The 27763-nt window shown below is 45.2% G+C and overlaps 1 protein-coding gene across 4 annotated transcripts in view; it reads right to left on the reverse strand.

Annotated features, from left to right (window-relative positions):
• Positions 1-27763, reverse strand: part of SIPA1 (signal-induced proliferation-associated 1) — a 210160-nt gene that overhangs the window by 72681 nt on the left and 109716 nt on the right. For all 4 annotated transcript variants that reach the window (XM_069207878.1, XM_069207880.1, XM_069207881.1 and 1 more), the window contains exons 2-4: positions 25485-27418; positions 14011-14135; positions 10621-10809 (exon numbers count right to left, since the gene is read on the reverse strand). In XM_069207878.1, the coding sequence (XP_069063979.1) occupies positions 10621-10809; positions 14011-14135; positions 25485-26619 (1449 nt within the window). In that variant the 5' untranslated portion in view covers positions 26620-27418. The remainder of the gene's footprint in view (positions 1-10620; positions 10810-14010; positions 14136-25484; positions 27419-27763) is intronic.

A 27763-nucleotide genomic window follows, 5' to 3' on the forward strand; every position in this document is an offset into this window, starting at 1 on the left:
ACACAGACCTCACCAAATACTCTGGAATGGAATAACCAAAGAGGTCTGTATCACACTTCTATACAATTCGGAGGACTTCAATATAGTATATCACCAAAGTTCCAAAATATGACAGGCATGGGGATGATAATAACAATGCCCAAATCTTTCCACTTCTCTCTCTCTCTCCAACCATGACTGTTCTGGACTACAACTATACACAAAATCGCAGATCGCACAACCCAGTGCATTAACCAGATAAGGAGACTATAATCATAAGAAATATCATAAAGGGGCCTGCAGAGCAGTTCAAAGCTACCAGGATACAGAAAACCATAAAACTGTGCATCTGTTTCTCATATGTCATCATCCAACACACTGCTTTGCTCTGTCCCATAACATGATAATTGCACCTCGGTGGTCATAAACACATGACATGAAAACATTTTCCACATAGGATCAAAACAAATACAACCACACACCCTGCACAGTGTAGCATGTAGGAAAGCAACCCCATATAGGAGTGGAGTGGTAAGTGCTTTATAAATGCTGCAATGGAATACATAATCTGCTCTAATGAGAACAATACAATTAGGTGCCAAAATTCACCATTTCCTGGCTTGTGTTATGAACCTCTTCAAAGCACTATGTACATAAAGAACTAGTTACTAATCTTTCAGTCATGCTCTTTCACGTAGAGCCTCTATCTACTCACAGATGCCTTGCTATTTGAATATTCCCCCAACGTTAGACTGGATCCAGAAATTTTAACATGGTACCTCTGCGTGCCGGAAGGTGGCACTGTTCTTCTCCAGAAGTGACATGCGAGGCCTATAAAGGTGTCACTCCTGCACACTGTCAATTACTATTCATATTGCCCCCAGACCTGGAGCCACAAAAGCAAACTGACAGACCAGTGTGCAGATCCCTAAGCTTGGGATCTTATTTAACGGATAGAATATAGTCGCAGAACAGAGAGGATGGGAGAGTTTGTGAAGAATATGCGGCTAGAGTCTCTAGAAGAAAGAGCATTACTGAATTTAAGTTGCTTGTTCTTCTGATAGAGCTTTCTAGCCGCAGATTCCTCAGCTTTTGAACAGATACCGAAGCAGTATTATTTTAGAGGTGGGCCAGTGAATGAGTTAAACTAGAAAGTCCTACAGGACCAAGTGGGCAAAATGCTCTTCTCTGCGGACTTGACTGTTCAGACAATAGTCTTTCATGAACGTGTGAAGACATGCCCACGTAGCCGCCTGGCATATATCTAGGACAGGGACTCTGCACAGTAACACTGTGGTAGCAGACTTGGCCCTGGTGGAATGGGTGCAGCTCTCCTGGAGCCTCCTTCTTTGCCAGTGCGTATCAGATCTTAATGCAGAGCAAAATCCAGCGTGGGATGGTATGCTTCTGCACAGCTTTGCCTTTTTACCTTTAGCACTCCACCTCCGCCGGACCCAAGGCCTTCTATCTTTCAGGAAACACCTCAAGACTTGGCTTTTCGACCAGTAGCTCTCTCCCCCCCCCCCCCCCCCCCCCCCGGTGCCTTGAGACCTTAACGGGTGAGTAGCGCGCTTTATAAATCCCTGATTGATTGATTGATTGATTGGTCTTACCGCCCTTTTTGCACCGTCCGCCTGGGTTGTAATGAGGGCCTAAGTGTCTTGTCCATGAGGGAGAGAATAAGTTGTCTGCCATCGGCGTGGGACAGAATATTGGTATAATGAGAGCAAAAGATGCTGGCTAAAGGGATCATGTATCCACAAATGAGGTCACGGGCAACCGAGGTATATGATGCTAGGCTGACTGACTGGGTCCTTCTAGTCAGGACGGGGCAGAACATCGGAATGGGTGTCTTTAGATTTTGATGTTGTTGGTGTTGGGTGAGGATGAGGTGGGGTGGGAGACTGTATCAAATACTGCAAAGAGGTCCAGGAGGATGAAGGCTGCATGTCTCCTCTGTCCAGTCATGAGAATGTCATCCGTGGTAGCCATGAGCACAGTATGCATACTGTGGTTGGCTCTGAAACCAGACTGAGTTGTTTTGAGGTGTTCGGCGAGGTGTCTGTTGATGATTTTCTCTAAGACTGTGGCTGGGAATGGTAGAAGGGAGATCGGTTTGTAGTTGGCGAACGGGTCCGCAGAGGGTTTCTTCGGCAATGGGAGGACAGGTAGGCATTCCCAAGCAGGCATAGGCATTTAGAATGAGTGTGAGCATGGCACAGATCGCCTGCAGGCCTCTGGAGTAGGCATGGTGGAGCAGAGGTCTGATGGGACCCGTGAGCGGATTGACTTCATGGTAGTGGCGGGTTCTTCTGGGGTGACTTCAACCCCCATTGTGGACTGAAGCCAAGGGTGTGTACAAGCATGATGTGTACCTTATGGGATACCCACCACTTCTGCCTCAATTTTGTGTATGTGAGGGCAGCTTTCACTGATAGTGCACAATGTTTTGTACCAAATACCTGTTCTCTATTCTGTCTGTGTATATTGGGTTGGAGGTGAGGTATTCCGCTGCTACTGCCTACACTGTATCTTATGAGGCCATACATCTGACAGAAATGTGATACACAAATGCTAATTGTATACAACATGACAGTGAGTGTTCTGTGTGTTCGGGAAGTTTAAAACACTAACGTCGATCTGGTACCTTTCCCTGTGTGTTACTCGGGCTCGAGAAGACCTTTTAATTATAAAAAAGCCAACAACATTGGCATTGTCAATCCTTGCTTTCTTTTTGCCGCCGGAATTGAGGTGAGATGGTCCCTGGCACGCTGTACAGTGACAGGCATTAGCCTTCCAGGCACAATATGGAAATGTGGTGGTGTTCCTTTTGCTGTCTCTTGTTTTATGCCGGTCATTATTTACTGCTGGGTCACAATGTATGAGATCGGCACAGTTTCCTGTGGGGTACAAGGATTGCTGTGCTGTGCAAACTATCACCCTGCCTGGGTATGTAACCTTTCGATGCTGGGGAAATAAACATTTTCCTCTCTCCTCCCACGGCCCTGACTAGTTCATGGACAGGAAAGCAGGATGTTGCTTGTTTGTTTGATTCATATATTCTGTCCGCGCCGACACAAGGCAGACCTATACATGCATAGTAGCCCTGAATTTGAATAGGGATGTTTCTCTGAGCACCGCAGCTACTGCGCGTCTTTATCTCTCCTGCCCACCCTGCAGCCCTTGAGCTCGGCTGCATGGCAGGGCAGTGCATGGGCAGATGGCTCGGTGCCCTTCTTGAGAGAGCAGATAAGGCCTGGGATGGGCCTGGATGCTAATGCATCATTGACAATGCCAGCTGCGCTCAGTGGCTGTGTGAAGATAAGCTGTCAGAGGCCGGGCCCCGGGGGTCCTTTCACAGCACTCTGAGCTTCACGTCCGCCCCAATTAATTGTGTGTAATGGCAGCTCTGGCCCGTCCTCGGGACTGCTGGCGAGCTCGAGCGTTGCCTGACTCGGCCATTTGCAAGGCGGATGCGAGGGGTGAGAGGAGGGGGGTGGGGGGAGGCAGGCTTCTAAGTATTTTTGTGGGTTTCCAGGAGCCTCTTCGGGATGCATGTGTGAGGGGAGGGGGACGGCTTTCTGTCGGCGTAAATATGGCAGCATACCTCTCTGAAGGGGCGCGCCATGGGAGCTGAGGTAGCTGTGGTGAGGGCAGGTGCTAGCTCAGACATGGCAAGTAGGACCGCCGGGGAGTGGCTGTGTGCCATCTGAGACATGTCATATTGGGGCGAGGTAGCGCTTTCACATAGTATCTTGGGGGAGGGGAACAACCTGCCAAAACGGACATGGCACCTGCGGCCGGAGGGACTGGGGCTGGAGCTGGCAGCAGGCACACCGAACATTCCTCCGAGGCTTGGGGTTGCTCTAACTTCCGATATCTTCTACCTCTATTCTGTCAAAGGAAGGGTGAAAGGAAGATGACAACCAGGATGTAGTTAGATGGACATTTCACTTGTTAAGTAGGCTGGCAAACTGAACAAGCATTTGCAATGCAATAGGTCTCGCATATTTAGAACATGCATGGAAACTGAGAAAAGGCGACTTGGCAAAATAAAAAAGTTAGCTTTAAAAAAAATAAAACGTTGCAATTTTGTTTGTCCTGCTTGGCATGTTTTTGCCTGTTACAAGCCTTCTGTTTGTGGGGCACTAGAAGTTAATAAAAAGAATAAATAGTACCTCGATCACGTCGGGAGCAGCGGACAGGCACTAATTAAGTTGAATTAATTAGTGCTTGATCCCTGCTCCACACAGAGAACCGGAAATTATGCCAGGGTGTCTTGAAAGAAGAGTGCCATGCAAACCAACAAACGGCGACAGGCGGTCTACAAGCCCTTTACTGAACACAACAGTCTCACAAGCGAGAGGCATGCCCAACCCTATGAACTCTCCCACGTGGGCTTATCAAGGGTCTGGTCTAAGAAGTAATGGTTAGAGAGAGTGGGTTTTAATTGTTCAGAGCATGAAAGTGAGAGAACTGGGGCATATAAAAAACATTTTATGGCAGCTGTGTAAGACTAGCATCCTCCTTAGGAGAGGCCATGTGGGCACAGATAAAGGCAGTGATAGATGAGATGGAATGAAAGGGGAGAGGTGACAATTGACAATGGCAGGGGTAGAAAAGGTCACCATAAGAAGAAGGGCCCTGGTGAGTAAGAAGTTGGTTTTAGAGTTTGTGTGGATTTATTATTACGGGAGATTGATTTAACAGGCAGGAATGAGAGAAAGAGTAACACATTTAGGAAAAGCAGGATGTTATTGACAAGACGGAACACAGAAACTCCTCACTATAGGATTTTGATAGGTGTAGGAATGTCACCTAAGGAGTCAGTTTATGAGTTTGTTAGTTTTGGTTGCTTAGTTAGGGAATAGATATTCTGTGCATGGGTTGGGAAAGCTGTATGGCCCTGCTATTTCATTTTTTATCTGGACTAGACACATGTTTTCCTCCAATGAATGCAACAATCATGGAATCCCACTAAAGGGAGTTCATATTTTTCTTCCTGTTTCTCCACAAAGTTGTACTCTGGTGACCGAGAGGCACCCAAAGCCACAGAGCCTTGCAACTGCAGCAATTACTAGTGTTAAGGGCTTTTTACTTCTACCCTTGTGGGATGAATAGCTATTGGCTCTGCCCAGCTAAAGATTTGCCAAGTGCCACTAACTGGGCTCCCTTGTACTTCTTATGTACGGGATATGTGCTGAAGCAGTGTACATGTTTGTTATGTTTTGCACAGATTGAATGGTGGAATCCATTTGGACACCTAGTGCGTCAACCACATGACAGTATCTTTCCATTATGCAGGGTGCCATTGTCCTAGGTGCCCATTCCACACTGTGTATGCTCTTGCTGAGGACCTCCTCCATGAAAGGAGGTTACCAGTTCAATCCCTACATTACCGTGGACTGCGCCTGCTGAAGTCAAACCACCCCACTCCCATCTTCATGCACTTCTGTCGGTCACCTAGCAACAGTGACCTGCTCAGAGTGCTGACTGGCTCTGGAGGAGAAACAAAGAACAAAAAAACAGTATTAGGTGGGATATTGACTCCTCTGCAACATGGAGCGCTGGATGTATCCACAAACTACCATGTCCCTGTTGTCCAGTCCAAGAGGGCATGGAGGACTTGCACATTCGCACCCCAATCAGAGGGTAGTTCTGAGGGTCAGTGGCAGTCAGACTGGTTGTTGAGTCATTGGAATTATCTTTCTAGAACTCAGAGTTCCAGAGATACAGTGCTTTTTTGTCAGGGTCTGGGCTCCAATCTTAAATTCCGAATCAGAACTTGTCAAGCACTGGTATTCAGCAGGTACCCTAGGAACTGTGGGGACTTCAATACCCCCATTCTCACGAGGCATGTTCCTAAAATGTGACAACAACATAGGAAAGTGCTGTGAGTGCTGACCTAGAATGTTGCCATCTGCAAGATCTCTTAAGCGTTTTAAAAAGTGACAGGCTTTAAGGATCCAGTTAGGCTCTCCTACTGGACCATGAATTGTGAAAGACTATTCCACGTCCAGTACAGATTGATATACAGAGTGAACAATTAACTGGACTGCTTTGACTCTTCCAATTTTTGGTGGTGGATTACGTTGGTATGAACACACTTTAGGAATAGTTTTGAATCTTTAAGTTAACTCCAACATCTAAATCACTTGCAAGAGTCTGTTGGGTATAAACTGAACTGCTTTCAATGGCAAAGTCATAGTCACCATATCCTTTATCTCTAGCACTAAAAAAGTGTATTCCCTGCAAACCCTCAGACTATAAAGAACACAGCAAGTCGCCCATAGGATACCTTTTGCCCTAATGACCCATGTTCTATAAAATCTAATGCCACACTCAAAGAAGCTACAAATGGGGTGTACTTCACCCAAGAATGAGCTAGTACTTCTAGTGGATCATATCTCATTTTAAGGACTGGCTTGGCAACACCACTGACTGTAAGACCAATGATGTGCTTGCAGTGAAATATATAAGGGCCTATTTTATATTTAAAAAATATACTTCACATTTAAAGATTTATCTCACAGTTGAATGGTATACAGAAAGTTATATTTTTAGGTTGAAACCTACCAGACAGCAGCTGTCCTAGGAATGCATTCCACCGATGGCTCACCATTGTCTTTGTGTTCTGTCACTCACCTTAGCTTGCTTTATATTCGCTGACTTTATCTGTTTTAGCCCATCCATTTTGTCTTTGTCTTTCCTGTACAGTTTAACCTGTTTATCAACTCTTTGACTGTCTTCTCCTATTTGTACATGTATTTTCCAACTGTCTTTCAAGAGTGCCTTTCTGCCCACCCCCAGCACTCCTTGTTTTTTCTCATGTTCTGCACCATTGACCTTTACTCCCCCCTCCGGCTGCCTTACGTTGCCATTTACTTTCCTCCACCCCCTGTTGCTGCTGTCCCCCTGCCTTCCCACCCTCTGTGCTTGTTGCAACCCAACAACCCACTCCCTGCCCCCGTTCCTCTCTTGCATGTGTCCTTCTCACCCAGACTTCCCTCTCTCTGTTTTGCTTTGACTTATGCCCGCTCCCCACCACACCCAACTTCCTCGTTTTTGCTTTTTTTTTAAAAAAAGCACGTCCGTGCAAGTTTTCAAAAAATCAAGTTTGACGTTACTTTTTACTTACCAATCCATCTCACAATGGTAAATAAAAAGGAAAAAAGCTTAATTCATTTTGTACGTGTGTTAAGTGCATTCCCCCTTTTTACTTGCTTGCCTTTTTCAATCTAACCCCCCACCCTTTGCAACTCCTTGCCTCTTTTGACATGCTAATCCAAGCATCGGTGACTACCACGCCTTCCTGTCTCTTCCTGGACTTACAATCCTCATTCAAACTACTCAATGAGCAACTCTCCCCCTTATCCTGAAGCTACCAGTCAACTTTCAATGGAACTGCCTGATCACCAAATCCCACCTGCACACATCCCCCAGGAAAAAGCCTAGGCCAGAAGTGAAGGCTAGCCAGAACCAGTTATGTCTAAAATGCATTCCATGGTCAATCTGATGACTGAGAACTTCCTTTCAAGCTTGCCCTCTAGGAGTTCTCTGTTAAGAATGATGCCCTGGTAATTGACATTCTGCCCTACACTCAGAATTGTCTAAGATTCTATCTTTCAGTAAGATGGAGTAACTTACAATGTACAGAATTTCAGACAGGTAACTGCGAATAACAGGGATGTTTTTCACTGAGAGGTTCTGAGTGACATCAACAGACGAGAGCGAAGCTCGACTTGTCTATGTCATGCAAAACTCGAATGTGAAAAACTTTCTCCTTGTCCACAATTACCTAGATAGAACTTGACACTGTATATGGGTCCCATACCCATCCAACAGAAATAAATTAGTACAATGGATGTAAACAGACAGTGGCCCTCGTTAATGTCACGACATTGGAATCAAGATTTGGTTTCCACTGCTGTTACATCATTTCAGTAAATAACACCATTCAGAAAAGTCTGCTGGGGATAGGGGATCGATTTGAGCCCCATATGTAACAAAACTGTATTTTGCAATGACCTCTGTCTCTCAGTTTCCTTGTTTTTTTGTGAAACTGATTGTCTTGTGTCGTTTAGTATTGCACATTTCGATTTTAATATGTACGTTTCTCACTCCATGATTCAAGGCATGAGTTCTGACGCAGAGGCAACATCTTTGGTATACTGTTGAAGCCTGAGTGCCCTCTTGAAATAACTGCTGCTATAAGAACAATATGTGTGATGCGATTGCACATTTTGTATGAATAGCTGAATAAACATTTTAATGACAAAGAAGGAATCAATATTTCTTCCAGGTTTAAAGTGCATTCAAGTTTTTGAAACGTGGATATTAACATCGTCTTGACAAAATTGGCACCGATTTTAAGACGTGGAAACAGCAATCAACAGCTCAAAGATGACTAGGTAGCAATTTCAAAGTGTTTGACACTGCAATCCGGGAGCCGCAGTTTTAATCCCAATCCTTGGCAATTGGCCGTGTGTGGAAGGGTGCAAATAGAGAGATCATCGAAACTGAGGTTTGTGTCACACTAAAATTGAAACTTCTGACCACCATACTTGTTTGTCCTGTACGTGACACTTTGCAAATAATAAGAACTGTTCCAGTATTATGTAATTTCAAAGCTGAACCTACAGGGAAGTGAGTCATTGTTTGATTGGTTTGGATACAAGATAATTTATTTGTACATTTGTGTAGTTTTTCACCAAAGATTTCAATAAATTAAAATCAAGGTAAGAAAGATAACAGTATTATATTTCGTATCCGTTCTTCTTTGTTTTACATAAAAATCCAGGGTATGAAAATATATATATATTGTTAAAAAATTATTGAACCATTTAAGCTATGAACATTGTTTGTTTAAAAAGTTAGAAAGATGGTGCATTATGTGGTGAGTGCGGGAAAAATCAATAATTTTGTGGAAACTACTGCAACAGAACAGGCACAATTATCCAGTGGCTCTGGTTATGGGACATGAGATATCACAGTCTGAAATTGTCACTGTAGGCATGCTTGGACAAATGCGAAAGCCTCACAGTTCACCAAGATTAGGCCACATGCATGACACATAAATTACCATTAAGTGTAAAGCAAATGCCTGTTATTGATATGGGCTCTTTGTCATGGACGTTGATTCACAACGTTACCAGACGGAAGTGGAAGAAACATCACGCACCCCTTTCACACTATAGTGTGACATCATAGGGCTGACACCTTGTCTCGCCAATCATCCGTCCACAGCATCCGGTTTGTTACTGAGACCAAGGACTCTCAGACCGCTATTCACACTCTGCTCCAAGTGCTGTCTTCATGACCAAGAGTCAAGGGGTAGCAAAGTAGAGCTAGGCCTAGCAATATTCAAGCCAGTGTTAGGAGTTAATTGACCTACATGTTCTTTGTAATTGTCGTCTCCCAATATGGGCGCAGGTGCACTAATATACTTATATCACTGCAAGTGTCGAAGCTTTCTGAGTGCATTGTTGCACGCTTTTGTAGGCTGGTAAGCAAGTGCCAATGGAGGTGACTACACTGGCCAGCACAAGTACGCAAGTGAGCATGTAGGATATGATATCACATGTACATCTTCAGGTGATCATGTGGGAAATGCTGCCACTTGTGAGGAGGTGGGAAATGCCTAAGGAGGTGAAGTGTGTAAGTGTGATATGGAGAGTTATACAACACCTGATGGATGGCCTTTTGCACCGTGGTGGTTGCATAACTGCAGGAGAGTTTGCAAGTCCGGACTGGATCAGGGCACGTAAGGTGCAGGATTAATGGCAGGGAAGAGGTTAATGTGAATGATCTATGGAAAATTATATTTTGCAATTGAATTAGCAGTAGGCACGTTGTAAGCGAGAAGTCTAGAAGACAAGAGGAAGACCTGGAATGCACACATCTGAGTAGATGAGGAATCACTCCATGCAGAACACTGCCCATCCACACAGGCATAAACCCTACACCCACTGCCTGCACCTACTTATAAAGACAAATCACAGCCATTATTTAGTTATCCAATGCAATATACGCATTTGCCACAGAAATATTGAACTCCACAAAAACACCATCAAAACAACCATAAAGCATGCGTGGACAGTCATACCCTAACTGAAAACACTGTATCAGGAAGAAAGCATGACGTCACACAGAACAGCATTATAACACCAACATTTAACACTAGACACGTTATTTTCTAGATCAGTATATTGGTCTTCCCTCCACACTCACTGATCCAGTGTTTATAAGCATGACCCGAAATACAATGAAACAGTTTTTATTAACAACACTACAGCCATTTAGTAACACAGTGTTCTTCGACACCCCAACGACACTCGTTCCCTTCAATCACCGTCACAATTAGGAATACAAATCTATTGTGTAATTAGAGCCCCACAGCAATAACAACAACTGGAAAATAACTTTCCTCTGGACTAGACACTGCATTCAACTATTTGGCATGCCAGCTATAATACTGTTGCATAATATACAACTAGTGCAACATTTGCAGCTAACACTACAAAGTAACACTGGGCTCCACAAATTAGCATGGTACTCGTCTGCCAGCTTCCCACTTTTCCTGGTAGGCCCAGCCCCTTCTCCTTAACCCCCTAATTGACCATCTCAGTTCTTGCCACTCACCCCTTGCTCATCTAACTTCAGTAGTGTGTCAGGGACTTTGGGTGAGTTGGAAGCCAGGCGCAAGCAGTGCAGGTTAAGCTCGGGGATCACATACTCCAGAAGCTTCTTAGGGGAGAGCCCACGTGGGCTGCTGTGACGCGCAGCAGCAGGCACAGCATCCTCCAGAATGGAGCCGCGCAAGGTCTTCAGCTGAAAAATTTTAATGTTAAGAAAATTGTTAGAAGACAGTGCCCAACAATCTTATGAAGTAGCTGATAAAAAACCTACTTAATTATCTCGGCACAAAAAGAACTTTGAGGGCACATTAACATAAGAAGTTTCCTTTTAGTCTTACTAAATATCTCCCTCTAAATGGCATTCAACATGTCATCCATGAACCGATGTTGCACAGCAAGCAGACTCTAACCCCAACAATCAAGCACTTGGGGACTAAAGCACATATTGTTGCATCTGCTATGTCACAGCTTGCTTACTATACTGCTGCAGAGTTTCAAAACTTTGCGCTGTGTAAGCACAAAAATATAAATTTAAAGGGCAACAAGAATAATAAAAAAGGATTTATCTGGAAGCCAGAGTGAGGGCATTAGAAATTGGGTATCTAGTTGGCATAGGTATGTGCCATGTCTAAGTATAGATGACCTTCCTAGTCAGAGTAAGCCAGATACACAACCTAAATTAACCTGAGCTCATTTTCTGGAAGCTTGGAACCGAGCAGGCAGGATTAACATATAAGGCAATGTGTAAAGTCTTTGTCCAATACTTAGTTACAGTAACACAGTGAAAGAAACCACAACAAGATTCCACACCAGGTTAGAAAATTAGAGACTATTTATCTGAGTAAAACAAGACCAAAACGACAAAAATCAAATCAGAAGTTGAGATATGAATTTTTAAATATTAAATGTGAAGACAGTGCTTAGAAGTCTATTGCAGTAAACATGTTACTTGAGGTCGCAAGGGACCGGTGCAAATCCAAAGTCTAGGCTTATTGCGATGGAGGGTAGACCGGCTACAGAAACCACGCAGGGTCAGCTGAACATTACCTTTGTTAGAGCAATGCGTCAAAGTTGAGGACTCGATGTGTCAATTTTTCTGCGGCACTCGGGGCAATGCACCGCTTTTTAAAGTTTAGAGCTGCAGAACCCACTTCCCAGGCCCAGGACTGGAGGGAGGCCTCATGAAAGGGTAGGACTCACAGACAGCAGAGTCCAGCAGCACCAGAAGAGTTGCAAGCAGTCTTTGATGTCCCTGAGACTGCAGAAGAACAGAGGGCAAGCCAGCAAGCCCTTGGTGACTCTTGGGTGCAAGGATGTAGAGAACAAGTCTAGTCCTTCTCACTGCAGGACAGAAGCAGCAGGCAGCAGGTCAACACAGCAAAGCAAGTAGCAAAGGCACAGTCCCTCCTACAGCCCAGCAAGTAGTAGACCAACACAGCAATGTAGTTGCATAGTGGCAGTCTCTCCTGGCAGTACAGCAGTCCTTCTTCCTGGCAAAGTGTCCTTGGTTCCAGTGGCGATCTGATTTGATGGGGTTTGGGGTCCAGTATTTATAATTTGGTGACCTGGTTCTGGAAGGTGGGAGGAACTTCCAAGCCTTCCTTTGAAGTCCACAAGGTCGCTTTCCTGCCCTCCCTAGCTCCATACACTCGACAGGGGGTTATGCAGTCCTTTGTATGAGGAGAGGCACTGCCCTACTAAGGAGTAAGTGAAGCAGTGCTAAGATCTGCCCCGTCATGCCAGTTAATTGCCCATCAGCCTGGTGATGGGCCATCAGGATGTAAATATCACACCCAAGCTCCCCTTGCGTGTGACTGTCTAGAGGGAATGCACAAAGCCCAGCTGTCAACAACCCCAGATGTGTATTCAGAGATAGGCAGAGGCACAGAATGGTTAAAGCAAGAAAATGGCAACTTTCTAAAAGTGGCATTTTCAGGCTTATAATTTAAAATCCAACTTTACCATAAATTGTGATTTTAAAATGTGAGTCCAAGGACAGAACTTCATACATCTATCGCTTCCCAGTTGGAAATTACACTTAAAAGATGTTTAAGGTAATCCCAATGCTATCCTATGGGAGAGATTGTCCTTTCAATAGTGAAAAACAATTGTACCAGTTTTTCACTATCTGGACATGTTAAACTTAAAGTGCATGTCCAACTTTTTAAATGCACTGTACCCTGCCCTTCTGACTACTTTAGGGGTGACTTACGTATACCAAAAAAGATGGTTTAGGCCTGGCAGGTGGGTGCACTTGCCAGGTCAAATGGCAGTTTAAAACTGCACACACAGGCTTTGCAGTGGCAGGCCTGAGACATGTTTGAAAGGCTACTGTAGTGGGTAGCACAATCAGTGCTACAGGCTCAGTAGTAGTATTTAATTTACAGGCCATGGGCACACATAGTGAACCTTACTAGGAAGTTACAGGTACATTAAATATGCCAATTGTGGAGAAGCCACTATTACTGTATTTGGAGGACACGGCGCCTGCATTTTGGCACTGGTCAGCAGTGGTAAAGTGCACAGAGTCTTAAAGGCCAGCAAAAATGATTCAGAAAAATAGGAGCTAAGAGGTCAAAATGTTAGGAGAGTAGGAGAGACCACGCCAAGGATGGAAGTTCTAACAGAAGGTAAGAGAAAAGACAACCTGTACAATCAAATCACATTGTTTTTAGAAGGCCTACATCCTCATCACTTTCCGGGAATATAGAATCCTTCCTGGACAGACTTAGGGAACTGATCCATTATTACATGTCTCCTTCAGCATCCTGCCGTTGAGACCTGAGCTTGGGTTCCAGCTCTCTGTCTGAAGATGAGAATCCTAGCCCCCAAGCTAGGCAGTGTAAGTGCCCCTCAAGAAAGAGAAGCCTGGCATATCTTCAAGGTTGGCATATTGATAAGCACACTGCACTCACTCCATCAACTTAAGAGGCTGTTCTCGGTTGACAGTTTTTATAAGCCTATGGTAGAGGCCATTTTGCATCTTCTAAGTCCTTTCCTTGAGGGATGACTGAATGTAACGTTAGTAGGAGTCATCAAGGTGCGTGTTCCTAAGCAGATCTTTGACTGTTCTCGTCCGGACTAAACTCTGCACAGGCTCTCTGTGGCAGTGATTGACTCATGTTGGCGTCAAATTGTTTTCTAAACCAAATAATTAAACATCCGTAATGAGACGTGCCTCTCCACTATTTTAGGTTGACATCTGCCCAAGTATAACTGACCTGCAACCAGACGTATATTCCAAGCACACTTCCAAATGTCAATGAAATTCAAAATATTGCTTAATTGACAACCTGAGAGGTGACAGTTCAGTGATATTGTGTCTATCTGTTTCCCCGTGTTCGGACTGGATTCTCTGTTTCTCTCTGTTCTTGGGAAAAAAAATAGGACATACCTCAGTAGTTCGGAAAATGATGCGGTAGGTGAACTGCGGGTTGCAGGCCCCTTCCTTCTCTTCCCGGCGCAGACTGATGGCAACTGGACCCAACCGCTCATCTATGCCAAAGAAGTTCTGGTGCTCTAAGAAAACCAAACATGCGGTCTTAAAAGGACAAGAAAATATTGATACACGCCACCCTCACCTGACAGGAAGATTGGCGCAACAGTGGTAAGAGTCTTTCATTGTTGAAGCAGTGGGGGTGATACAGAGAGTTTTGCCTGGGGTAATGGTGAAACAGTGGGGAAATAAACAAGAGTGCAGGTGTGTGTGTGTTGGTTTGGTGGAGTGCCTGCACTTCTAGGAATCCACATCACTGGTGTACCATTACATATGCGGTACTACATCAAAACTACCACTACTGACATTTGCACTGTTATAAAACCATTACTTAAAACACCGCTCCATTGAATGAGATAGATACAAGTGTAAATGTAAAGGTAAGGCTCAAAGTAAGGGGTAAGGTTTGGGATTAAGAATAAGAGTAGTGTTAGCGTTAGGGTTTGGTTTAGGTGTGAGGGTAGAGGATAAGCTTAGCTTTAGGATTAAGGTAAGGGATTGGTGTTATGGTAGGGTTTGAGTTACGTCTGGGACGGGTAGGCTTAGCCGTACGTATAAAATTGTTGTTGAGCTTAGAGTAAAAGTTAGCATTAGGTTTAGTGTTAGGGCTAGGATCCAGTAAAGTGTAAGCTTATTGGCAGGCTTAGGATTCCTCTTTTGTGTTAGAGCAATTGAAGCAAACATATGTTTGGTGGTTGTTCGCATAGTGCTTCCTCTGAGTTTATTTCAATTTTAATATTAGTGCAGATGTCAAAGGTGAGCAATAATTCAGTGAGCTATCTAGCTGCTAAATACCTGAAACACAAACTGACTTATTTTGCATTTTCTGTACTGAAATTGTTGCTTATGCCCTCTCTCAACTTTCTGTAGAAAACACCTCGGCCTCTATTGACTTGCTTAAAAAATAGATGATTTAATCACAAAACAGGTACATTGGATTTTGTCTATTGAAATCATAATCCACAGTGTATTTTTACGGTTAGAAATGACAATAAAGATAGATAAAGCACATTTTAGGATTACAAAATAACCAGTGCACCAACAATAGGACAAGGGACAGATTAGAAAGCAAACAAAAATTATCAGAAGACAACCTAGCTAACTAGTGCATTTCAATAAGAGAAAAAAGTCAAAGAATGTATGTCTTATTTAAATCAATTAAAGCCCAAATTAAATCAATATTCTTGAAAAGTATGATATCAGAGAGAGTATTTTTATTCTCTCTCGTTGTAAAATATATCTGGTTCCACCAAGCAGAAGACAGACAAACCAAGCATTTCCATTTTGATGTAACTGGTTCATCCCAGCACCTATAAATAAATTAAATGATGTGCAAACATCTTCTGAAAAAAGAGGCTTCAAAACTGGTTATATAATGCAATTGTTTTTTCACTGGCATCACAACACAAATGTTCTCTAACAAATGAATTTTCACTACTCACCACATATTTACATAAACATGTGTGATAAGCATGTGAGATAAGGAACCCTTACATAGATCAGATCTGTACCATTAGGCAGGGGTCTCCAACCTTTTCTGTAGCAAGAGCTACGTTTGATCAGTGAAAATTATTGTGAGTTACCGAAAGCTAAACAACTTGCACATTATTTCCAGACACACTTACAGCAAACATGCTTGACTTTAAGCCTAATGTTCATAGAGCCAGATGCTATGATTTGAACATAATAATTTGACTAGTGGCACTATGATAGGGCTGCCACATGTGTCATTGAGCTCATGGTCTATTGGGGATGTATGAACGTGTGCATATGAATGGCAAATATGTGTATGGGTAACTTGAGAGCCTGTATCGTATGTACTTGTGGCACAGGGCATACCTTTTCACCATATGTGGCACAGTTACAAGTATAACACAAACATACAACCATATTTTAAAATGGGAAAAATTTAAAGTGCAAAAACGTTCATAATGTTGAACATTTTTCTGCACTTTAAATTTAAAAAAATGATTGTATGTTTCAGTTATAAATATTCCACAGTGTTCTAATGGCCACTGGGAGCAAGAGGTCTGCTGTGTGTAAATGCAACACTTTCAAAAATAATTTGAGATTATTAAAACGACTAGTTAACTTAATTATAAGGTAACTTTTCTTTTTCTCCTTAAAAACATTGAGAACCATCATTTTGTTCTCACTTCCAATACTGAGTTGACAATGACTCTATTTAAGAGTTAAATACCTGTGTGCTTCAATTCTTGACCTCTGTGACCTGGGTCATAAATCTGACACCAGCACTGCTACTTATCAGGCCCTGCTACCTGCAGGCGGGGGCTATTAATGTAAAATAAAGACAGCTATCCCTTAACTTTAAGAAGAGGAAAAATGTGACCCTGTGTTTATCTAAAAAGGAAGTCTAGGCTGTGAGCTACTTTGAAGGGGTCATGGAGCTACTGGTAGCTCGCAATGGACGGGTCAGAGACACCTAAAGTAGGGCATCAAATTGAGCATCAAGGATTTTCTTGGAATTGAAAAGTACATTATGTAATATAAAGAAGGTATTTTGAGAAACTGAAATAGAAAACATTGCTATTAGAGCTTCCAACTGTACCCCACTTTTCATACTCAAAAGTATTATTTAGCATAGACCACTTAGAATGTAAACTTAACTTATCTTATAACTTTTAATCTATGTGTTCTTGTTAAAATTTGGTGGCAATTTGATCACTGATATGACATATAATTAGCTTATTTTCAATCGCTTAAGAGAGGGATCGTCTTAATAACCCTGGAGAAATTAAACATTACATGCTGTATATAAAAGAAATGAGCACATTCCTTTGAAGCAAAGTCAGAACTGTCCATTTACTGTTCAGAAACTAAACTATTAAACTTCTGAAAATAGTGAGAAGGCACCGACCAAAGAAGTGCAAAGAAGAAAAAATTTCTGTTGATTTATGGATTTTTTAAATAATTAGTTCACTCCTATCATGAACGTTTGTACAAGCAAGAGCTTCAATGGTAAAGGAAGATGCTCAGTTTTTGGTAGCTAAGTCTTCTAGACATTTTGGTTTGAAAGAAGACACACAGGCATATTAAGTATGGGGCTGACATGAGATCAACTGTTTACAAATATACCAGTGCAGCTATCTATAACCTGGAACTAGAATAGAAGGCTTGGATAGGTGTCTCTGATCTCCGAGAGCTTTTCCCATCATGGCCCTCTATTTATAATAGTTTGTGACAATAAGCCCCTAATCTCTCTATTCAAAGGATCTTCGCTATATCTCTCTCTAAGGACAGAGAATCAATTTTACAAATGCAGCAGTGCCACTTCATAGTATAAGCAGAGACCCTTTACAGACCACACTGAGTAAGATGTTATCTATACTGAAGAGCAATTGTGGTCATTTGTTGTTACAAGCCTACTTAGACCATCAAAACCATTATGTTCATGGATGGTAGACAAATGCCTGAGTACTAAGAGTCTCCTTTCTTGGATGTGAATGTGAAGATGCACTAGCTCTGATTGGGAGTCGGAAGCTGCCACAGACTGACACTATAAGATGAAACCGCACTCCACTGTGTTTAAGAATTTCTCCTAAACAAGATCTGTCTTGCCTTGCTAATGCTTTTTTTGATATTTTGGTGCTGCCCCTTTTGAAGGTTAAGACTAGGCCTAAAGGTCAGTCATTGTCTTGCAGCCAGTCCTGCTTACTCTGCTGCTGGGACTACATGTCCCAGCTGAATCCAGGATCCAAGCACTTTTACCTTAGAGTGCCAGGTAGACCATCCAAGGACCCATAACCAGAGAAACAGTGTGAAAAATACTTTCTTCAAGTGCAGGGGAACCTTACTGCAGCAATAAGTCTGCCCGGGAAACACGTTACCCATACACCAAAGGTTGCTCACTCTACTTTGATGGAGTGTCCCTCAGTGCCCAATTTTCTGCCCCACACTTGCCTTCACACTGTATGGCTTGGACCAGCTTTTTAGTACAGGCACTAAAGGAAGTATTCCTGAACCACACTTTTGGTTCCTGTGACACTACTTGGCTGAAAGAGGTCCAACACCTACATGGTCTGAGTACTAACCAGATCCAAACATCACAGATGTGGCTCAAAGGATCACTTGTGGGTCCCCTTTTTCCTGTGGTGAATTGCTCCCAAGGATCAGAGCCCATCCTGATCCCTCACCGTAGGATGCATCCTTCCTTGATGGTCAGGCACATCTGTGGAGCACTTCTTCCAGTGAGTAGTGGGTATGCCTGCGAAGAATCTTACCACCATTGCACAGATCTCCCTGAGGCATCCCTTCTTGCCTCTGTGGCGCATGGTTACTGCTGCGCTCTCCCTGGGATGTGGGAGGGAGATCATTGGCCTCATGCTCATCTCAGTGAAGGAATTGAATCAAGAAATGACAGTGCCATGATGGGAGGTGGGACTTCCTAAACGCAATCCATCATGGCCACCATCCCATAGGTTATAATGGAAGTTTCCCAACACAACATTAAGGCTCTACTTCCTGTAGGGTCTCGATTCCTTCCAGTTCAAGACACAGTATTTAAACCAGCAGAAACGTCCTCCAGTGCGTGACAACACTCCCAAGTGCTAGTGCAGATCTTTGTTTGTAGCTTCCTTTTATTCCTATCTTCTACATGTAATTACTACTATCCCGGAAGGCAAGTTCCCTGTAGGGGTTTCCTGCCACTGGGGCTTTTCTCTCCTTTCCGGTTTCCTTAGAGGGTACATTCCAGCTATGTCTTACCTTCACTGACTGGAAAGGTGGGTTCCGGAGGAGATCACCCTATCTTCAAATCAAGGACCTTCAAACCCAAACGACTTTCTAAACGTCCAGCCCCTGAAATCAGTAACATTGACCTGGGGCTGATACCTCAAACATGGCTTGAGGTATCATTAATATACATTTTGGAGACCCTCTACCTTAAAATGAGGAGCCAGACCATGCCTTCCTTAGTTTCTGGGATCCCGCAGCAAAATATCTTCCACAAGGGAAATAGTTCAAGAGATGTATGCCTTTAGAATCACATATGACACTCAACAAATCTGTTTAGCATCATCAGGTGGCGTCGGCCGACTCCGCGGGCGTCTGTGGCGTAGTGTTCACCGTGATGACATCACCCTGGTGCGCTGACGTCAGTTTCTTTCTACGACTTTCCACGCCAGAAGCGCAGAGCCATGAAGAACACTGATAGTGGTGCGCCAAAGTGAGGGCCCTTTAAGGAAAGTTCTTGCCCCTAGAAATCAGTTCGCAGAGCGGGGAGGATGGGCGGGCACAGCCCAACTCCGGGGATGGTATTGCTCGGGTATCTATTCAAAAGGTAAGGAATCTGCAACTAGAAGTCTCTATCAGATGTACAAGTTACTTACCCTTGGTAACAATATATTTGGTAGAGACATATTCTAGTTGCAGATTCCTTACCTTTTGAATAGATAACCGAGCAATACCATCTCCAGAGGTGGTCTGCAAAGCAAGAACACACCAGGAAGTCCTGTAGGACCGAACGACCAAAGTAACTGTCCCTACTACCTGACTGTCCAGGCAGTAGTGCTTGATGTATGTGTGCAGAGATGCCCACATGGCTGCCTGACAGATATCCAGGACTGGAATGCCTCGTGCTAACGCTGTGGTAGCTGCAGTTGCTCTAGTTGAGTGAGCTCGCAAACCCTCAGATAGTTGCTTCTTAGCCAAAGCGTAGCACATTTTGATGCATAGGAGGACCCATCTTAAATGGTTCTCTTTTGCACCGTCTTCCTTTTCTTTACTCCCACATGTCCCACAAAGAGTTGATCGTCCACCCAGAAGTCTCTAGTACGATCAAGGTAGAACTCCAATGCTCTGTTTGGGTCCAGGCGGTAGAGTCTCTCCTCCTCATGTGAGGGATGTGGGGGTGGGTAAAAAGTAGGCAAGATGATGGACTGACTTACATGGAAGGGTGTTACCACTTTAGGGAGGAAAGAAGTCCTAGTGCGGAGTACTACTTTGTCCTGACGTACTGCCAGAAAAGGTGGTTTAGATGACAGAGCTTGGAGCATACTTACCCTGGGAGCAGAGATAATGGCAACCAAGAAGGCAGCCTTGATGGTTAGGAGCCGTAAAGGGCAGCTATGGAGCGGCTTGAATGGAGAGTGCACATCAGATATGTGAGGATTACATTTAAATCCCATTGGGGTGTGATAAAGGGGATAGGTGGGAAGAGATCTGTGAGGCCTTTGAGAACCTCCCTACAATGGGAGATTTGAATACAGAAGGTTGGTCAGGTAGTCTCAGGAAGGCAGAGATAGCAGAAATATAGCCCTTGAGGGTGCCCAAGGCAGAGCCCTGTTGGGCAAGAGAGAGAACAAAGAGTAGAACTTTAGAAAGAGGTGCAGAGAGAGGATCGACAGATTTGTCAATGCACCATGCCACAAATTTTTTCCAACTATAGGTGTATACCGTTTTGGTGGAGGGACCCCACTCCGCCTTGTTTGTTGCAGTACCACATGGCGGTGGTGTCGTCTGTGAACACTTGCACTGCTTTCTCTTTGATAGAGGGAAGAAATGCTTTCATTGCTAGTCGAATGGCACAGAGCTCCAACAGATCGGTATGAAGCCCCGATTCCGCCAGAGACCAGAGGCCTCTGATCTCTCCCTCTCCCATGTGACCGCCCCATCCCAGGAGTGACGCATGTGTCACTACTGTGATGTCTGGTTGAGTAAAGGAGAGGGATCTGCCCTTGACCCAATCTTGATTCGTTAGCCACCATTGAAATCTTTTGCAGTTCCTTCTGAGATCTGAAATTTGTCGGAGAGTCTCCTCTGATACTGCGCCCACTGGAACTTCAGGTCCCACTGCAGAGCCTGCATATGCTGTCTGGCCTTTGAACCAGCAGGATGCAATGAGGCCCAGCATCCTGACAGTCATTCTCACTGAAATCCAGGACAGAGGCTGAAACATTGGTATCATAGCCTAAATATCCTGGACTCGCTTTTCGGGAGGATAAGCCCGATACTGCACTGTGTCCAGAACAGCTCCTATGAAAGGGAGCGTCTGAGAAGGAGTCAGGTGTGACTTCGGCATGTTTATAGTGAAACCCAGTGAATGCAAGAGGTTTGCCGTAGTCTAGAGGTGGGAGACGACTTTCTGGGACATATCCGCCTTCAGCAGCCAGTCGTCAAGGTAGGAGAAGACTGGACCCCTAACCTGCGCAGATGAGTTGCGTCCACTACCATCACCTTTGGGAACACCCGAGGGGCGCTGGTAAGGCCAAAGGGGAGCACGGTGAATTGAAGTGCCCGTGGCCTACCACGAATCTTAGGTAACGTCTGTGGGCCGGCAAGACGGGGATGTGGAAGTATGCGTTCTTCAAGTCCAACGATACCATCCAGTCTCCCGGGTCCAGGGCAGATAAGACCTGAGCCAATGTCAGCATCTTGAACTTCTCCTTTTTGAGGAAGAGATTGAGGGACCGAAGATCTAAGGTGGGACAAAGGCCCTTGTCCTTCTTTGGCACCAGAAGGTAGCAGGAATTACAACCACATCCTACTTTTGACTCAGGGACCCTCTCTATAGCTCCTTTGGCCAAAAGAGCTTTGACTTCCTTGCGGAGAAGTGCCATGTGATCCTCCAATATATGGTCGAATGAAGGTGGCATGGGTGGTGGAGAAGACTTGAAAGGGAGGGACTAGCCCTTCTGAACAATCTGGAGGACCTACCTGTCCGTGGTAACGGATCTGCAGTGGTGCAGATGATGGTGAATCCTGCCTCCAACTGGTTCCAGGTGTTCTGATGGACTAGAAAGGTTTGGAGACCGAGGAGGAGAGGGTGGGGGTGGACTGGGCAACCCGCTGGCTCCCTGATCCCCGAGATCGTGGGATCCAGCGTCCACGCAGGGGTTGTACCACATGCGGTGGTCGATGGCTCTGTGAAAAAGGACGAGGTTGAGTGTCCCTTCCAAAGCTACAAAACGGGCGGGAGGTGGACTGGTGGGGTCTAGGGGCAGGGTGAGGCCAAGGGACCGGGCAGTGGCTCGGGAATCCTTAAAGAGCTCAAGCGCCGAGTCCACCTTTTCTCCGAAGAGACGGGTGCCATCAAAGGGCATCCCCCAAGAAGCCAGATGTTCTCAGCCAGGAGTGACGTCTTAGTGCCACCGTTGATGCAACTGATCTGCCTAGAGAGTCGGTCGGATCGAGTCCGCAGCGGATGATGAACTTGGCTGCATCTACTGCATCTCTCCTATCTGCGAGCACTTAGGAGTGGACAGTCCGGGTCTCCACCAGAACTGTATGCAGCACCTGTGCGGCCTTATCCCAGAGAGTATGGGAATCGCGGCCCAAAAGGCATGCAGTGTTCACCAACCGCAACGCTAGACTGGCAGAAGAAAACATTTTCTTCCCCAAATTATCCAGTCTTTTTGATTCCCTATCTGGGGGTGCGGCATAGAAATGCACCAGAGGAAGAAGAAGAAGAAGCTTGGATCACAACACTCTCAGGCGTGGGGTGCTAGGTGAGGAATTTCGGGTCTGTTTGCGCAGGCCAATGCCAGTGGGCAATCATCCTATTCACAGGAGCCCCTGTGCAGGTTCTGGACCAAGTACCCAAAAAGACGTCCGTCAGTGCCTCATTAAAGGGGAGAAGGGGTTCTGATGTGGAAGACCCCGGCTGAAGCACGTCAGTTAGGATGTTAGGCCTAACCTCCACAGAAGGTAGCTCAAGGTCCAAGACCTCAGCCACCCTTTTCACCAACATTGAGTATGTGGCGCCCTCCTCTGTAGCCACAGTAAGGAGAGAGAGCATACCAGTGTCAGGGGAGGTGTCTAGACCACTGGCATCACCCAATTCCTGCACCTAGTCCATTTGTGGGTCAAGCTGATACTCTAAAGGGTCCAGTGGCCCCTCTAAGCTCTTCCTGTATCCATATCCATAAGTATAAGGGTCTGGATCAACCCTGGGCCCAGGAGATCCCATAGAAAACAGAATCGTCATTGAGCGACATCGTTCCGGCTCTGGGTCGTCGGTTATGAGAATAGGATAGACATCGATTGTGGGCCCAACCAATGTTGGGAGCGTCGATGTCTGACCCAGCACTGGGGAAGGTCGCTGTGGCATGACCAGCGTCGGGCGGATACAAGATTGGATCCAGAGGAGCCCTCCGGAGCTGTGGCCGAAGCCGAAGACTTCGAACCCGAGGGGGCCCTCACCGACTCACCTGTACCTGAGGACGCCGGAGGTGGGTCGGTGTGCCCAAAAATGAGGCACATTGCCTCATAAAACTCTTTTAGTTGGGCAGGGGTGGTTCTGGGGAATTAAGGGAAGCGCGGGGCGGACCCAGACAGGGGCTCCAAGGACAGAGGCCTAGAGCGTCGATGCTCTTCACCCGCCTCATCGTCCGAGCAACGGGGTGAAGTCGAAGAACATTTGTCCTTCTTCAACTTCTTTTTCTTATGACCCCAATGTCCAGATGACTTCGAGGACGAAGAGTGGTGGTGACTCCGCGGCCGGTCTCGGGACCTTCCTCTCGAATGTGACTGTGAGCACCGCCGGGTCAAGTGTTGGCCCGCCATTAGCTTTAGGGACCGCTCCCTTAAAGCTTTCGGGTTCATGGCCTGACACTTGGAGCACGACTTCGGGTCGTGATCGCACTCCAGGCACCAAAGACACACAAGGTGCAGATCCGTCACCGACATCATTCGGTGACAGAAGTCGCAGGGCTTAAAACCAGTCTTACTGGACATCCCTCGAAGCATCCACGACCTCATCAAAAATGTTCGTAAAAAATGTTGTTGTAGTGAAAAAATGACCGAGGTAGCTTCTCTCTGGATCTGCGCGTAGGCTGGCGCGGAAAGAAAAGAACTGACGTCAGCGCACCGGGGTGGCGCCTATATACGAACGTGATGTCATCACAGCGAACACACCACCACCGACGCCCGTGGAGTCGACCGAGGCCACCTGACGGCGCGCAGAGATACTGCTCTGAGAAAAGTCTCCAGATCCAGTCTGACGCCTGGGGGAATTCAAAAGGTAAGGAATCTGCAACTAGAAGTCTCTATCAGATAAAGGTGTTTTTAAAGTTTCATTGGTTTTTCAAAGAAATGAGAATTGCTGGCTGCATCTCTATTGTGATTTCATTAATGTGTTACTGTATGTCTTGTTTCATCCTTTACACTAGACCCAGTGCTCAATTATGCGGCTCCCGAGGCTAAAGAAGGCTTTAATGACACAGCTTTCCATTACTAACCATGATCCTGGCCAGTAGGGATCACCTGCAGTCTTACTTTTGTTCGCAGTAGGAGATCCCTGCAACATCAGTGACCTTGCAAAAGTCATGAGAAGCACCAGGACGTTTTCAATCAATAATTGTACACATCACATGAAACGTGTATACCTGTTGGAACTGTAGACAATCAGATATATATGGAAGCTTACAAAGTCTTGCAGAGTCACTTGAACTATATGACAACATCAATACTGGAGCCATGAACAACAGGCAGTCATCACCATTACCAAACCCGAGTAAAGAGGTTTCCAACCTCTCAAAGAGATGAACATATGCTTCAATCAGAGCCACAGGAAACACTCAGTAGACCTACCGCAAAAGCTGTACACTGCTCCGTTAATAGATTCCAGACTTGGAAAGTTGCCTGTCTGCCTTTGTACTGTTTGAGGTTGCGGATTTTCTTTCAATCTGCTTGGAAAGGGATGTTGTGTTTACAGAGCGGAGGAGATGCAGCTCAATTAATAGAAGGGTTGTGCTTGCACAATTGGCACCCTGACACAGCACCAGACATGGCACTATAGGTTTATGAGAGTGAGGTGTGAAAAACTGCTTATTTTATCATTACATTTTGCAAAATTTTGAGGACATTTAATAAACTGATGATTTTTTTTATGCAACATGTGGTATGCGTGACCTTTTTCACACAAGGACATACTTTGCTTAAAAAAGTGACACAAGATACCAGCAGGAGACTGGATGGAGCAAAACATGTCTCTCTGTGAGACATTTTCTGCAGGATCCATTTTCTCACAGCAGAATGTTATACAAAATTATGTAATGCAAAATATCAATAATTTTTTCACATTTCACACAACACACAATCAGGAATTCCGCAAGTTTACCCAGCATAAATTAAGTTTCAAGACGGCCTAGTGAGAGTGTGTTGGAAAGTGTGAGTGAGGAGAGGGGTCGCAAAGAACATTGTTCATTTTCTAAGTGATGTATTTCAAAATGAATATTTGAACTTTTGTGGATTACGAGAATTCAGTAGAAGGATAAAGTCATAAACACATTATTTCGGGATGGTATTGTATTCTATTACTTGAAATGCCATGCTGCCAATTTACCCCGACTCCTCCATACACAGTATTGTTTTCCCGCCTGCAAGTGGCTAAGGTTGGCATGTTCCCATCTCACCTTTTCCAAAGAAGTACTTCCTGTAGTAACAAGCTCCCAGGTCAGCGTGTTCTATGAAATGGCTGGCCTTATTCACCTTCTTGGTATAGCTCTCCCGTGGTTCCTCTAGCACAGAGACAGCTGTGTTGGGGCAGCGGCAGGCCAAATGAGGCTCAAAGGACCTTCTGTGCCATTCCTGCCCTGCCTCCAGTCGACACAGGCTCCTTTCTCGCTCTCCGCCCACCTCATTTCGGAAGTATGGACAACTTAGGACCAACTCATTGTCCCTGCCATCACCTTCATCAGCCAAGTTGATCTCATGGCAGTTCAAGTCCTCCGCACTCCCAGACAGTGAGCTGGAAATAGAACTAGTACACACATTATGGAGCTGAGAGGCAGCTGATGCACCCGTGGTGATGTTTTTTCTGCGTCCAATGCTGTTGCGCTTGCTTGCTGCCTCACCAAGGTCAAAAAGAATGCTCTGGACATCGAAGTGGGCAAACTGTTTGACCCATGTCTTAGGCAGATAGTCGGCAGTTAAGCCTGGTTTGAAGACTGCTTGTCCCTGACTACTGCTAGCAGTCATACTTTCCCCACTCTCACTTTTCACAGGGGTCCTTTCAGTTGGACTGTCTTTGGGAACGTCTACCAACTGTGCTTCCATCTCAGGCACATCTCCAGGCAGCCCAAGCAGTAGGAAGGGGTTTTTGAACCTTTGAGCTGCTGGACTGGAGCAGCGGTGCTCCTCGTGACTGTGAGCACGGGGCCGGGAGCTCGTAGGTGTCTTCTCAATAGATGTTAGGCTTCCATACTCACGGTGAAGTGTGTCCCCAAAGCTCGGAGACTCTGCCAGACAAGAGGGTCCTGTTCCGTCCACTTCAGCCTCTGCGTCCCCGATAGTGATGTCGCTGTTACTGCGATGCATGAGGTAGCTCCGTCGAGGAGACGCACGAAGGGCTGGGTGTGCCCCGTGGCCCCGGCTAACTGCACTTGGTTGAGGCCTCTCCTCCAGTGGCTCTTTTTTTGGGGGCCAGTCCACACGGGCACGAATGGCAGTCACTGTAGGGGTGCCCTTAGGTTCAAATGCCACAGAAGAGAGGGGTGGGCGATTGGTGTGGCGGCGGATCTTCCGGATGAACAGGTCATCCGACTGCATAGTGGTGCTGGTTGGGCCTCAAAAGGTGGTGCCACAGAAGCACCCAAAGAAGCAGTGGGGGACTTCTGCACAGCTAGGGTCAACAACAATCTTTAGTGAAACATGAACCAGTTTGGCAAATTCCTAAGGTAGTAAGTGCACCCACTTTAAAGAGGTCAGTACAAGTCCCAAAAGCAGGAGCCCCTCACTCATGCAGCTTCAGGCTTATGTTTCGTTGGCATCCGTCTGCTCCGTGTGTTTTTTTTTGGGGTTGGCTGTTGGTGACCACTCCTCCCTGTGTCACTTTTGACCTTTCTTAATGGGTTAGTTGTGGCGTGCTACCATTTTACATCAAAGCTAATTATCAACAAGTAGTTAAAAAGAGCAGGAAGCAAATGGGGCAAAGGGCCTTAGCTCACTCTAGAGTCAAGAAAATAAGTAATTCAGAAATTATTTTCCTGTTGGCTCAATGTTACACAATCCGCTGCATGGACTCCATCCTTCATCCTCCTCTGTGTCTGGCATAAACTCCATTATGGGATTAGGGGGACAGCAAGGATTCTCCTGCTTTATCTTGCAGCCAAATACAGCATACTCCTACCGAAGCCACAATTACCAATGTCTGCAGCCTACAGCAATGCGCTGAGACAAAAGATGGGAAATCATTTTGCTTGTCCTCTTCTGCCTTTCTGAGTGACAGCGGGCAAAGGAATAATCATCATGGAAGATCAGAACCGCACCCAAGTTGTACCATGAGCTTCTTTTCTTTCTTGTTTTCCCTCACCTCCATTGCCACCAACCATCAGCTGAATCTTAGAGGCTGCAGAAAAGAGATTAAAACATAAGATGTAATATTATTCATCTTCAAGGGTTTACATCCAATACTTATAGATATCTTGCATTCTCCCCAATACCCTACTGCTCAAAACACTTCTGTCATCACTTCGCCCACCATAAATTCAACCATCATTACTCATGAAATGTTGGTACCAGTATGCAGATATCTAATTTAAGATCTTTTTAGCTGGTAAAAAGAAACGACTCCACAGAGCTTGGAGGTGGAGGGCAGGGAGGAATCTGTGGTTAGGTAGAGTATCCACCAGAAAGAGCATTCCTGAAAGTAACTTGTTCTTCTGATGGATACTTCTAACTGCAGATTCCTCAC

Source organism: Pleurodeles waltl, chromosome 9, assembly GCF_031143425.1.
Source record: "Pleurodeles waltl isolate 20211129_DDA chromosome 9, aPleWal1.hap1.20221129, whole genome shotgun sequence".
Lineage (NCBI taxonomy): Eukaryota > Metazoa > Chordata > Amphibia > Caudata > Salamandridae > Pleurodeles > Pleurodeles waltl.